At 42.6% G+C, this 16,183-nt stretch overlaps 1 protein-coding gene across 3 annotated transcripts in view; it reads right to left on the bottom strand.

The window, feature by feature from the left end:
* itpk1a (inositol-tetrakisphosphate 1-kinase a) overlaps positions 1 to 16,183 on the bottom strand; it is a 288,870-nt gene that overhangs the window by 233,280 nt on the left and 39,407 nt on the right. For all 3 annotated transcript variants that reach the window (XM_073039147.1, XM_073039146.1, XM_073039145.1), the window contains exon 3: positions 12,059 to 12,083. In XM_073039147.1, coding sequence (XP_072895248.1) covers positions 12,059 to 12,083 — 25 coding nt within the window. The remainder of the gene's footprint in view (positions 1 to 12,058; positions 12,084 to 16,183) is intronic.

Genomic DNA, 16,183 nt, shown 5'->3' on the forward strand with positions numbered 1-16,183 from the left:
GCCACAAAAATGTGGCCCCCATCATTAAGAACCCCCATTACCAGGGCATGCCCTCTTCTCATTACTACCATCAGGGAGGAGGTACAGGAGCCTGAAGACACACACTCAACGTTTCAGGAACAACTTCTTCCCCTCTGCCATCAGATTTCTGAGTGGATAATGAACACTACCTCATCATTTTCCTCTTTTTGCACTACTTGCTTAATTTTGTACAGTACTTACAAATGTCTTAGACACACATTAAAAAATTCTGTAGAAGTTTCTAAGTATCAGAAAAATTGCCATAAAGTGCAGTAAATAGTAAAAAACTAAATCAAATCAGTATTTGCTGTGAGCACTCTTTGCCTTTAAAACGGCATCATTTATAATGCAGTACAGTTTTATAAGAAAATCAGCTGGTAGGTTGTTCCAAGTATCTTGGGAGAACTTGCCACAGTTCTTCTACAGACTTTGGCTGTCTCGCTTGCCTCTGTCTCTCTAGGTAATCCCAGACAGCCTCAATGTTGTTGAGACCAGGGCTCTGTGGAGACCATACCATCTCCTTGTTCTTCATTTCACTGAAGATAGTTCTTTATGACCTTGGTTGTGTGTTTGGGCCATTGTCCTGCTGCAGAATGAAGCTGGACCTGCTTAGGTGCCTCCCTGCATGATCTGAGGAATGGATGAGAATCTGCTTATACTTCTCAGCATTGCGACCTCTATTAATCCTGACCAACTCCTTCTGCAGAAATGCAGCCCTAAGCCCGCAGGGAATCTTCACTGGTTGGTTGCAGGCACTCATCCATGCAGTGTTCTCCAACTACCTGCCTCCTGTTTGAGACAAAGATTTTAAATTTTGACTCATCAGTCCAGAGCCCTTGCTGCCATTGTTCAGCACCCCAATCCCTGAGTTATTAGTGTGTGGGTTTGCCCCTTAACTTCATTTCCACTTCGGAGAAATGATGTTTTGGCAGCAACTCCTACACGATGGACACTTCTGACAAGACTTCTACGGTCTGTAGAGGGGTGTCCTTGGGTTCCAGTGGTTTCTGAGAATTCAGAGCTGAAGGCAGCGCCGAACTTCTTCCGATTTTGAAGGACATCAGGTTGATTCATCTCGTCGGTTACACTCAGCTTCCATGGCTGAGCACTATGGTTCTGGTCTTCAACTTGCCCGTTTCTTTGTGCTTTTTCAGAACAGCTTGGACAACACATCTTGAAACTCCCGTCTGCTGTGAAACTTCTGCTTGGGAGAGACGCTGCCGATGCAGGTTGACCACCTTGTGTCATGTTGCTTTGCTCACTCTTGCCATAATGCAAGAATTGATCATTTGAAGGTTAAACTGTCACATCTGCCACACCCTCACCTTTTAGTTTGCTTGTCCTTTACAGTTTGATTTCTTCTACACCAATTTCTGTTTCAGCGAATCAATTTAGTTCATTCAACTCATTATGTCAATGATCATTAGCACCTGTTTGATATTTGTTTAATCATGTACTGGACCTACACAATAAGTTTTTACTTGGAAAGTGGTCTATTACTACACCTGCCCCTACACCTCCTTCTCCACTACTATTCAGGGCCCTAAAAAGTCCTTCCAGGTGAGACAACACTTCACCTGTGAGTCTGTTGGGGTCATTTACTGTATTCAGTGCTGCTGGTGTGGCCTCCTATATAATCGGTGAGACCAGGCGTAAATTGGGAGACCGCTTCACTGAGCATCTACGCTCTGGCCACCAGAAAAAGCGGGATTTCCCAGTGGCCACCCATTTTAAATCCACGTCCCATTCCCATTCTTATATGTCTATCCATGGCCTCCTCCACTATCGTGATGAGGCCACACTTAGGTTGGAGGAGCAACATGTTATATTCCATTTGGGTAGCCTCCAACATTGATTACTCAAACTTCCAGTCGTGTCTTCTACCCCACCCCCTTTTCACCCTTTTCCCCTCCCTCACCCCTTGCCCGTCCACCACCTCCTTCTGGTACCTCTCCCCTCCCCCTTTCTTTCTTCCATGGCCTTCTGTCTCTTTCACTAATCAACTTCCCAGCTCTTTACTTAATCCCTCCCCCTCCAGGTTTCACCTGTCACCTGGTGATTCTCTCCCCTCCCCCTCCAGGCTTCACCTGTCACCTGGTGATTCTCTCCCCTCCCCCTCCAGGTTTCACCTGTCACCTGGTGATTCTCTCCCCTCCCCCTCCAGGCTTCACCTGTCACCTCCCCTCCCCTCCCCCTCCAGGCTTCACCTGTCACCTCTCTTCCCCCCACTTTTCAAATCTACTCCTCAGCTTTTTTCTCCAGTCTTGCCGAAGGGTCTCGGCTCAACTGTACTCTTCACATAGATACTTCCTGACCTGCTGAGTTCCTCCACCATTTTGTTTGTGTTGCTCAGACTTCCAGCATCTGCAGATTGTCTCTTATTGTGATTTGACTATTACTTTCTTTAACAAAATACAAAGATTTCTCTGTAACATTTAATTTTAGGGAAAATGAAAGTTGAAAATCTAAAATTTGCTCTGTGTTATTAACACACTAATGCAGAAGACAAAAAATAAATATCTAAAACAAAATTTATATTTAAAAAGCTAGGATGTCCAAGACTTTTGCACAGTACTGTATAGGTTCTTGTTGAAATTTAAAGTTTTTAAAATTATGTACTGCAATTTACTGCTGCTGCAAAAGAACAAATTTCATATCTGCCAGTCATATTAAACATGATTCTGAGGAACCATAAGCTAGAGGTTAGCACATGACATACAATGACCAACAGTCATTTAATAGAGATAGGCTCGGCTAAAGGACAGTCTGTAGACACAAATAAACAAGCTCACCTGGCTGCTCTTCCCACACCCACACCTCTCCCGTCCAGTGAGATACACTCCGCACACTGCTTCTGTTCATTTCTGAATAATGAACTGCTCAAATTATGACTAGTTCTCAGGAACAGGTTACCATCAATAACAGCAAGCAGTTGAATGCGCTAACCAGATCTCAATCTCTCACAACTGCAGCATCAATGTTACAATGAAGGAGGTATTTACTGACTTATGGGAGATGTCTGGTTTTCAAGAATGGAACCCTGTGGTAACATGAAGAGTCCCTGTAACAATACCACCACTGCGAATCTCAAGTTAACCCATTCCCATTCATTGACCTTTCCCCAAAGACAATAACTGAGGTACACTTCCATCAGATAAAAACAGCTTTCAACACTCAGATGGCCAGACTGCACAGCGTCAGTGCTGACAATGAATACAGTCCAATCCTGACTAGCTCAAGCTAACAGGAACTCTGGTGCATTTTCCCCATAGCTTCCGTCTCCTGCACCAACTCCCTACCCAAGCTAGTTATGGCCAATAACAGCACTCAGATGAATGCTTCAACCTATCACAAACTAGGAGGTAAACAGAAGAGTTTCCTGGAACAATGTTACAAGAGGGGAGATGTTTATTGACTTCTGGGAGATTTCTGCATTTGACAAGAAGCAACAGCTCTTTGGCTCCCAATAATGGTGGAAGCTTTAAATTCTAAGATGGATTTTCAAAGTTTCTAGACAGGGAATTCAGCCAACCTAAGATGTTTGTATTTTTTATTGTGTTAACTTATGTTGTGTTGCATCGGATCTGGTGTAACAATTATTTCATTCTTCTTTACACTTTGTACTGGAAATGACATTAAATAATCTTGAACCTTGAAGTTGACTCTATCCAACACATTATTGAAAACCCTACTCACCATGCAGTAAAATACATTTACAAAAGAGCTCTCCCTCCCATCTCCTCCCTCCCTCCCACACACAAATTTCCCAGCCGCAGCTCAGCAAGCAGTACAGAAAATTGGATCCTGGTTCAATGGCTTTCAAAAGATGGTAATAGTATGATTAGAACTTGGATTTAAAAGGAATAGGGGAAAATAAACACACTAAAGATCTTGCTTCACTGACCCCTTGTTGGTGTGCTGGATTTCACTTGAGGGAATAAGATGGGACTATTTATTACTTCACGTGTATAAAGTCCAGATCGTCCAAGGATGCCCATTAGTAAGGTTGCATAACTGAGGCACACACAACACATACAACTGGAGAACGGACGGGCACTTAAACCAGCCAGCTCTGCTCAGTCCCAAGTCTGAAGATATTAAAGTCAAATTTGGCAATTTTTCTTCAAAGTTCATCCACATTAAAAGTAAAGGGGAAACAATGTTAGAACAAGCCTTAAAGGATAGATTCAAGGCAATGGGGCAACCTATCCTCTGTTCCACTCTCTTAAAAATACAGCCAATATTACAAACGCAAGCTATTTTGTGTTATACTCAATGATATACTTACAAAGTATAGGCAATATCATTTCTTTATTGCCACATTCCAGGAAAGCGCTGAAAGAAATTGAAAATGCCGATATTTATTGCACACAATATTAAATTCTGAAAGGTGAACTTTAGTGAATCATAAACCAGCTGCAATCCATTTGCAAATCCTGTAGGACTGTGCATGGTGAGCAATTAGATTCCACCTCTGGCTCATTTGTGTTGTGCACAATTCACGGACAAATCAATAAAAGTGGAACTTGGCCTCAAAGTCACAATACAAACAAACTGAAAGACTAATAAAAGGCATTAAACCAGCACAGAATACTCATTCACATCAGTTCTGCCTGATCCACATCTCTGAATGGGCACAGCTAGAAATTCCAAAGCCCTGCTTCTATTTGTTAAACTGTAGGCAGGAATACACCAGCTGCCAACACAATCTTGACTAAAATATTGATAATGATTTGTGCATCATCATAGAGCAATAAAACACTACAGCACAGAAACCGGCTCTTCAGCCCATCTAGTTGTGCACTATATCCTCCATGGTCAAGGAAAAGTATCATTTGTTTAAACTTGGCCAAGTCAAAAGTATATTTATTATTGAATCTTACACGACCAGAGATTCAGCCTCTTGCAGGCAGCCACAAAACAAAGAACCACAATGGAATCCACAAAAGAACACACATAACAAAGATCGACAAACATCCAAAAAACCGTGCAAACAATAAAAACAAAAACAAACAGTACATAAATGAACCACTATCTCCAAAAGTGAGCCCACGGCCATGGAACCAGCTCAGCACTGAGGCAAGTGAAACCGAACATCCCAACACACAGACGATCAATGTCCGATCCTGAATTATTGTTACAGCTTTCCAAAGATTATGGAATGTTACTTTTCCTTTAAGGCAACAAGAAACTGCAGATGCTAGAACGGCAGCAACAAACAGTCAGCTGGAGTAACTCAGTGGCCGAGCAGCATCCATATGGGCAAAGAATTGTCAATGTTTCTGATCAAAAACCTGAATTACGACTGAGTGGAGAATGAAGGTGGCCAGTGTGAAGAGGAGAGAGGGAGTGGTTAGACTGCAAACCAGTAGGTGATTGGTGGCCTACGGAGAGCTAGAGGATGAAAGGCAGATGGAGGGGTGGTGAGGAGAAAGAACCAGGTGGGTGACAGGTGGACACAGAAAGAGGCACTGGTGTGGTGGCGGAGGGGTGGGAGAGGATGAAGATGAAGACAACAGCTGGAAGATGATAAGTAGGAACACAAAGTCAAGCAGTGCTGGAATCAGTTAATTCCAGTGATCTTCTTCCTGGTTTATCCTTTCACAGGATGTGGACTTCACCGGCAGTTATCATCCATCCCTTTCTCTCCTGAATCAACAAAGAGGTTGAGTCAAGCAGTGCATTGTGAAAAGCAGCGTTCCCAATACTGACCCCTGAGGAACACCATTAGTCACCGACAGCCAGCCAGAAAAGGGCCCTTTATTCCCACTCACTGCCTCCTGCCTGTCAGCCATTCTTCTATCCATGCCAGTATCTTTCCTGTAATGCCACAGGATTTTATCTTGTTAAGCAGCCTCGTGTGTGGCACCTTATCAAATGCCTTCTGAAAATCCAGGTAAATGACATCCACTGCCTCTCCTTTATCCACTCTACTTGTTAATTCCTCAAAGAACTCTTAACAGATTTGCCAGGCAAGATTTCCCTTTACAGAAATCTTACTGACTGTGACTTATTTTACCATTCATCTCCAGGTACCTCAAAACCTCATCCTCAATAACAGACTCCAACACTTTCCCAACCAATGAGATTAGGCTAACTGGCCTATAATTACCTTTCTTTTGCCTTCCTCCTTCTTAAAGAGTGGAGAGACATTTGCAATCTTCCAGTCCTTCGGGACCATGCCAGAATCAAGTGATTCTTGAAAGATTATGACCAATGAATCTATTTTCTCTTCAGCAACCTCTCTCAGGACTCTGGGATGGAGTCCATCTGACTTATCCAACTTAAGACGTTTGAGTTTGCCTAGCACTTTTTCCTTTGTAATAGCAAAGGCACTCACCCCTGCTCTCTGACACTCACGGACCTCTGGCACTCTGCTACTGTCTTCCATAGTGAAGACAGGTGCAAAGTACCCATTAAGCTCATCTGCCATTTCTTTGCCTCCCATTACAACTTCACCATCATCTTCTTTTTCCCAAATATTAAAGTCAATAAAAAGCATTCTGATGTCCGCATCTGTGTTGTCCAGATGTGTCAGTGTTGAATGACGAGCCAATGAAGTGGCATCTGCTGTTAACCTGGTGTGCCAGTAGAAAAACTGGAGCAGATCCAAGCTGCTTCTCAGGCAGGAGATAAGTTTCATCACCAACCTCTCAAAGCACTTCATTACAGTGGATGTAACTGTTACCAGGCAACAGTCATTGTGGCAGGTTGCCACGTTCTTCTTAGGCACCATTATGATTCGGGCCGCTTGACGCAGGTGGGGTCCTCAGATTGCCAAAGTGAGACGTTAAAGAAATACTCTAGTCAGTTGATCAGCAGAAGTTTTCAGTCTTTGACCTGGTTCCCCTTCCAGGCTGGATGCTTTTCATCTGTTCATCCTCTGGAAAGGTGCTCTCACATTGACCTCAGAGTCACCAGGGACTGTGGGATTTTCTCCACGTTTTGTCAGTCAAAGTGAACATAGAAGGCATTGAGTCTTCTGGGAGGAAAACCTTTTTGATCATTTGGTTTCACCTTGTGAGATTTAATAGAATTCAAGCTGTGCTACAGTTGTTGAGCATCCTTCAGTGATTCAAGTTTGGTCTGGAATTCCCACTTGGCATGTGAGATGGCTTTCTGGACATCATACCTAGAGACCTCCTGTACCTTACTTGGTCACAGACCTGAATGCCTCTGATCTGGCCCTCAGCAGATTGTGGACCTCGTGGTTCATCCAGGGCTTCTGGTGGGGAAGACTTTGAATGATTTTGTGGGGATACTCTCATCTACAACAAACATTCAGATCCTCTGATGACTCTTAAACATGGCCCAGTCCACCAACTAGAAGCACCAACACAATTTAATGTTTCAGTCAATGGTCTTCAATCAATAAGGAATAGAGACATCTGCAGCCGTATCAAGATTTCAGTAATAAAGTCCGATTTATAATGCACTCAGTGCCTCCAGTATCTAATAAAGTGCCCAATAAGTACATGTTCATGGTCTTCCGTTGCTGTAGCCCAGTCACTTGGACGCGTTATTCATTCAGAGATGATCTTCTGCACACCACTATTAGAATACATGGCCACTTGAATTAATGTCATCTTCCTGTCAGTTTGAACCAGTCTGGCCATTCTCCTTTGTCCTCTCTCATTAACAAGACATTTGCATCCACAGAACTGCTGCTCACAATTCTTTTTATTTATTGTACCACTTTCTGTAAACTCTAAGGACTGTTGTGCATGAAAGTCCCAGGAGATCAGCCATTTCAGGAAACCACCCCGCCTGGCACCAGCGATCATTCCATAGTCAAAGTCGCTTAGATCGTATTTCTTCCCCATTTCGATGTTTGGATAAACAACTGAACCACTTGACCACGTCTGCATGCTTTTACCCATTGAGTTGCTGCCACATGATTGGCTGATGAGATATTTGCGTTAACGAGAAGTATGGGGGTAGCTGATGAAGTGGCCACCGAGTGTATGAATTCAAATAAAGAATCCTTCCCTACTCCCAGTCATAGATAGCCCCTTTAACTTTATGTGGACCAATTTGTATGATTTTTTTTAAACTACACAGAATTTAAGATAGAGTAAATACTGTTAATCTTTTTGGATAAAACTCAAAAGTATTAAAATAATTGTCTTCCACTCTCAAAGACAAAGAGGAAATTTCACAGACAATGATGAGTGGAGCAGTTCACTTGTGATAGACCAAGGGTTTATAGAGATGGAAACAGCATTTGCCTTTCTCATTTCTCCCTTGTGTTCTGGGTGACAGAGAAGTTCACACACTTAGCTGGTTATTGTTGACATTATTTGAATATAGACTTTAAAGCAAACATCTGCCTTCAGGCTTTGCCGATAACCAAGATAGACTCGTATTTGAGGGGAGTTTCAATTGCATAATACTCATTTCCAAATATTACTGGGCAACTACTTAGTTTGCAGATCAGCCTGTCAAAGAAAGGTATACTCTGCTATTAAAATTTCCAAGTTCTGGAAAATGGACATCTCATTAGGAGTTAGAGGAGATTTCCGTTATCAACTAAAACACTTGAAAACTACAAATGTACTGTGGAAAGCATTCTGACTGGCTGCATCACCATCTGGTATGCCGGTGAGGGGGGGGGGGGGGGGTTGGGGCTACAGCACAAAATCGAAATAAGTTAGTCAGCTCCATCATGGGTACCAGCCTCTAGTATCGAAGACATCTTCAAGGAGCATGCATTAGTAAAGCAATGTCCACCATTAAGGACCCCTACCACCAGGACATGCCCTCTTCACAATGTTACTGTCAGGATGGAGGTACAGAAGCTTGAAGGCACACACTCAGCAATTCATGATCAGCTTCTTCCCCTCTGCCACCTGATTTCTAAATAGACATTGAACCCGTGAACACTACTAAATAATTTTTTATTTCTGTTTTTTTAGACTATTTATTTTAACTTAACTATTTAATAGAACACACACACACACACACAACTGTTTTTTCCCTCTATTTTTATCTTGTGTGTCATTGTACTGTTGAATTTATACATTCTTTGGTAATAAATGTACTTGAAATTTCATGACGTGTGCTGGTGATATTACATCTGATTCTGAAGAAACACCACAGAACCAGTTCAAAGAAAATCCAATGTGTGGAAAAAAAGAACAAATTGTGCAAATAGCAGAATGGAAGTGAATAATACACAGAATATTAAACAGGGTCCTCAACAGAGTCTAAGAGCGTCTTTCCTTAACTGGAGACCAAAGAGCCATTCTGCACCCAAATGCCCCGATCATATCACACAAAAGTAGCAAAATAAAAGTAAACAGAAACAAGAAAGAAATGTAACATGAACTGCAGAACCCTCCAAAAAAATGACTCTTTGTCAGTGCTTCTTACACCTGGGAATTTAAAGTTCTCAACCACTTTGACCTCGGCACCATTGACACAGACAGAGATTCTGCCCCCTTCACTCAACACCCAGCTGTTGTGTTTCACTAACATTTATCTTTGCACTATGCCTTGATTTAAATTCATATTTTAAACCCAATCCAAACCTATATTTATTTGAAGTTGCCACGTGGGTTAAGTCTCCAGAACATCAAAGGAAAATAAAAACATGCATTTATGTACTTGCTCTTCACTTGTTTAGAATCACTGAACCAGGTTACGGGCGAAAGCATAATCACGTCTTGTAAAGAAAGCCTGTGGGGTACACTTACTCGAAGTTTTGGTTATATAACTCCGCCACAGACAGTCCCAATCCAGCCACGAGAGGAGGGCAGGGGGCTTCCCATGATAACTCAGAACTACCGAAAAGCCAACAGAAGCTCCAACGGCCTCATCTTCGGGAGAAGAGGGAAACACCGAGATGAGCTAAACCTAGAGATAACGTGGAAGTCTGGCCCAGGACAGAGGACTCTGATGAGCTACTGTCGGCAGCCGATGCACCAGTAGACTGACTGGCTTAAGGAAATTGACTGTGTACTTAAGCAGAAATAATAGTCATATAGAACCGAAGCTTAATTATGAATTAGCAATAGCAACCTGGTATTCTATGCAGAAAGGACATGATTTAAAATCATTCTTCCAGATTAAACACTATCAAACCTAAACTAGCTTTACAGATTCCTTGGATGCTGTCCAGGTTGCATGCCATCTTGGACAATGATTCCCATCCACTCCATAATGTACTGGTTAGGCACAAGAGTACATTCAGCCAGAGACTCATTCCACTGAGATGTAACTCTGAGCGGCATAGGAAGTCATTCCTACCTGTGGCCATCAAACTTTACAACTCCTCCCTTGGAGTGTCAGACACCCTGAGCCAATAGGCTGGTCCTGGACTTATTTCCACTTGGCATAATTTACTTATTATTATTATTTAACTATTTATGGTTTTATATTGCTATATTTCTACACTATTCTTGGTTGTTGCGACTGTAACGAAACCCAATTTCCCTCGGGATCAATAAAGTATATCTGTCTGTCTGTTCACCACCATTTATAATAATTGTAATATAATAATAGGGTATATGGGGGCAGGGGGAATGGTCCACAGATGCATATCACCTCTGGTGAACTGACTTGTTATGCCCATTCTAGGGCAGCCCTCTCACCCTTTGTCCCTACCACTCAGCTCTCAGCTGTAGCCATTTGCTTGCAACAGAGGCCAAATTCCATTACAATGATATGTGGGTTAAACCAGGTGAGTGTGGTCAGAGGGTCTCACATCCGAGTGAGATAGGGACATGCCTGTTTTAGCAAGCAAGTCAGCTCCAGCAGACTGGCGGATGAGGTAGATCTCAAGACCATAATACACAAGATATACAAGCAGATTTAGGCCATTTAATCCATTAAGTTTGCTCTGCCATTCCATCATGGCTGATCCCAGATCCCACTCAACTCCGTACACCAGCCTTCTCGCCAGACCCTTTGATGCCCTGACCGATCAGGAAATTATCAACTTCTACCTTAAATATATGCACAGCCTTGGCCCCCACCACAGTCTGTGGGAGAGTGTTCCAGAGATTCACTACTCTCTGCATAAAAAACTTACCCCTGACATCTCCTCTGTACCTATTTCCAAGCACCTTAAAACTGTGCCCTCTCATGCTAGCCATTTCAGACCCAGGAAAAAGCCTCTGATTATCCACATGATCAATGCCTCTCATCATCTTATACACCTCTATCAGGTCACCTCTCATCCTCCGTCACTCCAAGGAGAAAAGGCCGAGTTCACTCAACCTCAACCAATGGAGTAAATGAGGTCCTCAAGGAATATAATGTAAGAAGAATCTTAAGAAATGAATTAGAAAAGCTAAAAGATAAATGATATATGATTCCCATAACTCTGAAAAATTGCAAACTTCTAATTTATTTACCTTCATTTACAATATGTCAGAGAAAAGGCTCCGAAGCATTTGGGCTCTCACGACCAGACTATGTAACAGTTTCTTCCCCCAAGCTATCAGACTCCTCAATACCCAGAGCCTGGACTGACACCTTACTGCCCTACTGTCCTGTTTATTATTTATTGTAATGCCTGCAGTGTTTTTGTGCACTTTATGCAGTCCAGTGTAGGTCTGTAGTTTAGTGTAGCTTTCTCTGTGTTGTTTTTTTTTATGTAGTTCAGTCTAGTTTTTTGTACTTTCTCATGTAACACCATGGTCCTGAAAAACGTTCTCATTTTTAACTATGTACTGTACCAGCAGTTATGGTCGAAATGACAATAAAAGTTGACGACTTCTCTCCAGTGACTTCCTTCACGTAACAACACAATGACTACTAGAAATTGAGGTATCAGAAATGCAAAAGACAACTGACGTCCTGCCTCCTACCAACATTTCATCATTGGCAACTCGAAAAAGGAATTTTACTTCATGCCACTATGCAACACTGTAAAAACAAGGGCTGTTATCAACTGAATCAAAAAAAGTCAGTGCATAATTCTTTTTGAAGCATCAATTCCATACAAGTCCATACTCGCTTTTTACTTACACATGACTAAACCCGAGGCAACCGATCAAGTTGCAAAGTCTAGAATAAAGAAAGTGTGACTCACCGGCACCACGTCAATGCCTCTTTTCCTAGAAGAGAAACAACACAACATTTAGTGAAACAGTGCAGAGTAATAGTGAATAAGTATTTATTTTAATTGCTTTGTCTAACAGTTGCTGTGCAAGTAACAGCAATTCTGAAACTACTGTAATATGCTGAAAAAAATCAGACTCATTTGCTGTTGTTAAGAAGTGGAATCTGCCACATTTACCCAGATCCAGACCAGACTTTACAAGTCTGCCTTCCGGTAAAAAATCCTGAGGGAAAGTTAATATTGGACAATTCAATCTGACCCTACCTTTGCCATTCACACTATACAAAGAAAACAAAAATTCCATATCAGAAAAATATTCAGTGAAACAGATGGGTTTTTAATACAATTTAATCCCTGATTCTTGTTTTTTAATTTAGAGATAGAGTGTGGAGCAGAGCCTTCCAGCCCAGTGAGCTGCCGGACCGGCAGCAGCCCAGCCCAATCGCAGGACAATTTACAATGACCAATTAAAGCTACCAACTGGCTACACACACAAAATGCTGCAGGAACTCAGCAGGCCAGGCAGCATCTACAGGAAAAAATACAGTTGACGTCTTGGTGCGAAACGTTGTCTGTACTTTTCTCCCATTCACAAGTTCCTCCAGCATTTTGTGCATGTTGCTGGGATTTCCAGCTTCTGCAGATTGTCTCTTGTTTGTGAACCTACTAACCAGTACATCTCCAGACTATGGGAGGAAACTGGAGCACCCAGAGGAAACCCACGAGTTCATGGGGTGGATGTACAAACTCCATACAGAATGTGCCAAAATTGAATCTGACACCTCCAGCACTAACTGCTACTCTACCGTGATGTCCCAAAACTTCTTGATTTATTTAATTGACTGAATATTAATTCCCCTATGGGATTCAACCAGAGCTCCAGAACAAGTTACTGGTTTATAAGAGTAACAGTTCCACCACTTTGTTACAAGACTCCTCTCACAGCACAATTTAAATAAAGTCTGTGAATTTGAAAGAAAAGTGCCTTTGCATTGCCCAAACACTATGAAACGGTTACCACATGAAAGATTATTCAGCCTGCCAAATTCATACAGGCTCTCTGATAATACAGACACTATCACTCTTCAGACTCCCACCTACCCCATTCCTGCACAACCCCCAACTCTAGCCCAATAATCATGCAAGTTCTTTGCTTTCAAATACTTATACAGTTCACTTGCAAAATAAAATTTAATCTGCCTCCATTAATACACTTCAGATGCCAAACAACTAAAAATTACTCAAATTAACTTTGGATCTTTTGCCAATCACCTTCACCAGAATCTCTTACACATCGTTTTGCAGTAGTACAGTGCAAGGCAACAAGTTATAATAAATAGAGTAAAAGAGGAACAGGGAGTGTTCATTGTTCATTCAGAAATCTGATGGCAAAGGAGAAGGAATTGTTCCTCAAACGTTGACAGTGTCTTCAGGCTCCTGTATGGTAAAGGGGCACGTCCCCGATGCTGAAGATCCATAATGACAGTACCAGCTTTTCTGCTGTTTCAAGATGTCCTCGCTGGTGGGGTGTGTTGTGATGGAACTGGCTGAATCAGCCACTTGCAATGCTGTGCACTGGAGACCCCATGCACTGGCGGTGATGCAGCCAGTCAGAATGCTCTCCTCTGCACAGACACAGAATTTTGCATGAGTCTTTGGTGGCACAAACTCTGAATGAAGTAGATCGTGGCATGCCTTCTGTGATTACATCTACGTGTTGGGCCCAGGATCAAAGCTCCAAAATGTTGGTGGTCAGGAGCCTTTCACCTCTTCCAATGTTAACACTCAATGAGGACCAAATGATGTTCTCCTGACTTCCCCTCCTGAAGTCCACAATCAATTTTACAACACTGCTTAACCAGCTGATCTATCTCACTCTTGTACACCTCCTCATCACCATCTGAAATTCTGTTGGGAAGTTGTTGGAATCGATTGTTAGGGATGAGATTACGGAATACCTGGAGGCACCTGAGAAGATAGTCAACATGATTTCCTGAAAGGAAAATCCTGCTGACTAACCCACTGCAATTTTTTGAGGAAATTATAAGCAGAGTAGACAAAGGAGATGCAGTTGACATGGTGTACTGGGATTTTCAGAAGGCCCTTGACAAGGTGCTGCACATGAGGCTGCTTAGCAAGAGAAGATCCCATGGAATTACAGGGGAGTTACTAACATGGGAGGAGCATTGGGTGGTTGGCAGAAAACAGAGAGTGGGAATAAAGGGATCCCATTCTGGCTGGTGCCGGTTACCAGTGGTGTTCCACAGGGATAGATGTCGGACCATTACTCTTTACGATGTATGTCAATGATTTGGACGATGGGATTAATGGATTTGTGGCTAAACTTGCCGATGATACAAAGACAGATGGAGGAGCAGGTAGTGTTGAGAAAAAGATAGTTTAGAGGAATGGACAAAGAAGTGGCAAATGAAATACAATGTTGGAAAGTGTACGGACATTCACTTGGTGGAAGAAATAAATGGGCAGACTTATTTAAATGGGGAGAGAATTCAAAATGCAGAGATGCAAAGGGACTTGGGAGTCCTTGTGCAAGATACCCTAAAGGTTAACCTCCAGGTTGAGTTGATGATGAAGGCGGCAAATTCAATGTTGGCACTCATTTCTAGCGGTATAGAATCTAAGAGCAGGGATGTGATGTTGAGGCTCTATAAGGCACTCATGAGACCACACGGAGTATTGTGTGCAGTTTTGAGCCCCTTATTTTAGAAAGGATATACTGACATTGGAGAGGGTTCAGAGAAGATTCATGAGAATGTCTCCAGGAATGAAAGGGTTACTGTATGAAGAACATCTGGCAGCTCCTGGGCTGTATTCCCTGGAGTTCAAGAGAATGAGGGGGGAATCTCATAGAAACATTCCAAATGTTACAATGCCTGAACAGATTAGATATGGCAAAGTTATTTCCCATGGCAGGGGAGCATAGGACAAGAGGGCACGACACTAGGGTAAAGGATGAACTGAAGGAAATTTATATTAGGCAAGAAACAGTGTTGGATAGACTGTTGAGTCTGAAGGCTGAAGGCAAGCATGCAGGTACAGCAGGCAGTGAAGAAAGCTAATGGCATGCTGGTCTTTATAACGAGGAATTGAGTATAGGAGTAAAGAGGTCCTTCTGCAGCTGTACAGGGCCCTGGTGAGACCACACCTGGAGTATTGTGTGCAGTTTTGGTCTCCAAATTTGAGGAAGGACATTCTTGCTATTGAGGGAGTGCAGTGTAGGTTCACAAGGTTAATTCCTGGAATGGCGGGACTGTCATATGTTGAAAGATTGGAGTGACTGGGCTTGTTTACACTGGAATTTAGAAGGATGAGAGGGAATCTGATTGAAACATATAAGATTATTAGGGGATTGGACACACTGGAGGCAGGAAGCATGTTCCCGCTGATGGGTGAGTCCAAAACTAGAGGCCACTGTTTAAGAATAAGGGGTAGGCCATTTAGAACAGAGATGCGGAGAAACTTTTTCACCCAGAGAGTGGTGGATATGTGGAATGCTCTGCCCCAGAAGGCAGTGGAGGCCAAGTCTCTGGATGCATTCAAGAGAGAGTTAGATAGAGCTCTTATAGATAGCGGGGTCAAGGGATATGGGGAGAGGGCAGGAACGGGGTACTGATTGTGTATGATCAGCCATGATCACAGTGAATGGTGGTGCTGGCTTGAAGGGCTGAATGGCCTACTCCTGCACCTACTGTCTATTGTCTATTGACTTCAGGATTGAAGGACATCCATTTAGAACAGAAACGCAGAGAAGTTACTTTAGTTAGAGGATGGTAAATCTGTGGAATTTTGTTGTCACGAGCGGCTGTGGAGGCCAAGTTATTGGGTATATTTAAGGCAGAGATAGATAGGTTTTTGATTAGCCAGGGCATCAAAGGATATGGGGAGAATGCAGGGGAGTGGGGATGACTGGAAGAATTGGATCTGTCCATGATTGAACAGCGGAGCAGCAGACACGATGGGACAAATGGCCTACTTTTGCTCCTATAGCTTATGATCCTATGGTCTAATATTGGTGTCATCGGCAAATTTATAAACGGTATTTAGTATTGGGTGAAGATAGAGCAGTGGGCTAGG

Source organism: Hemitrygon akajei, chromosome 3 (assembly GCF_048418815.1).
Source record: "Hemitrygon akajei chromosome 3, sHemAka1.3, whole genome shotgun sequence".
NCBI classification, from domain to species: Eukaryota; Metazoa; Chordata; class Chondrichthyes; order Myliobatiformes; family Dasyatidae; genus Hemitrygon; species Hemitrygon akajei.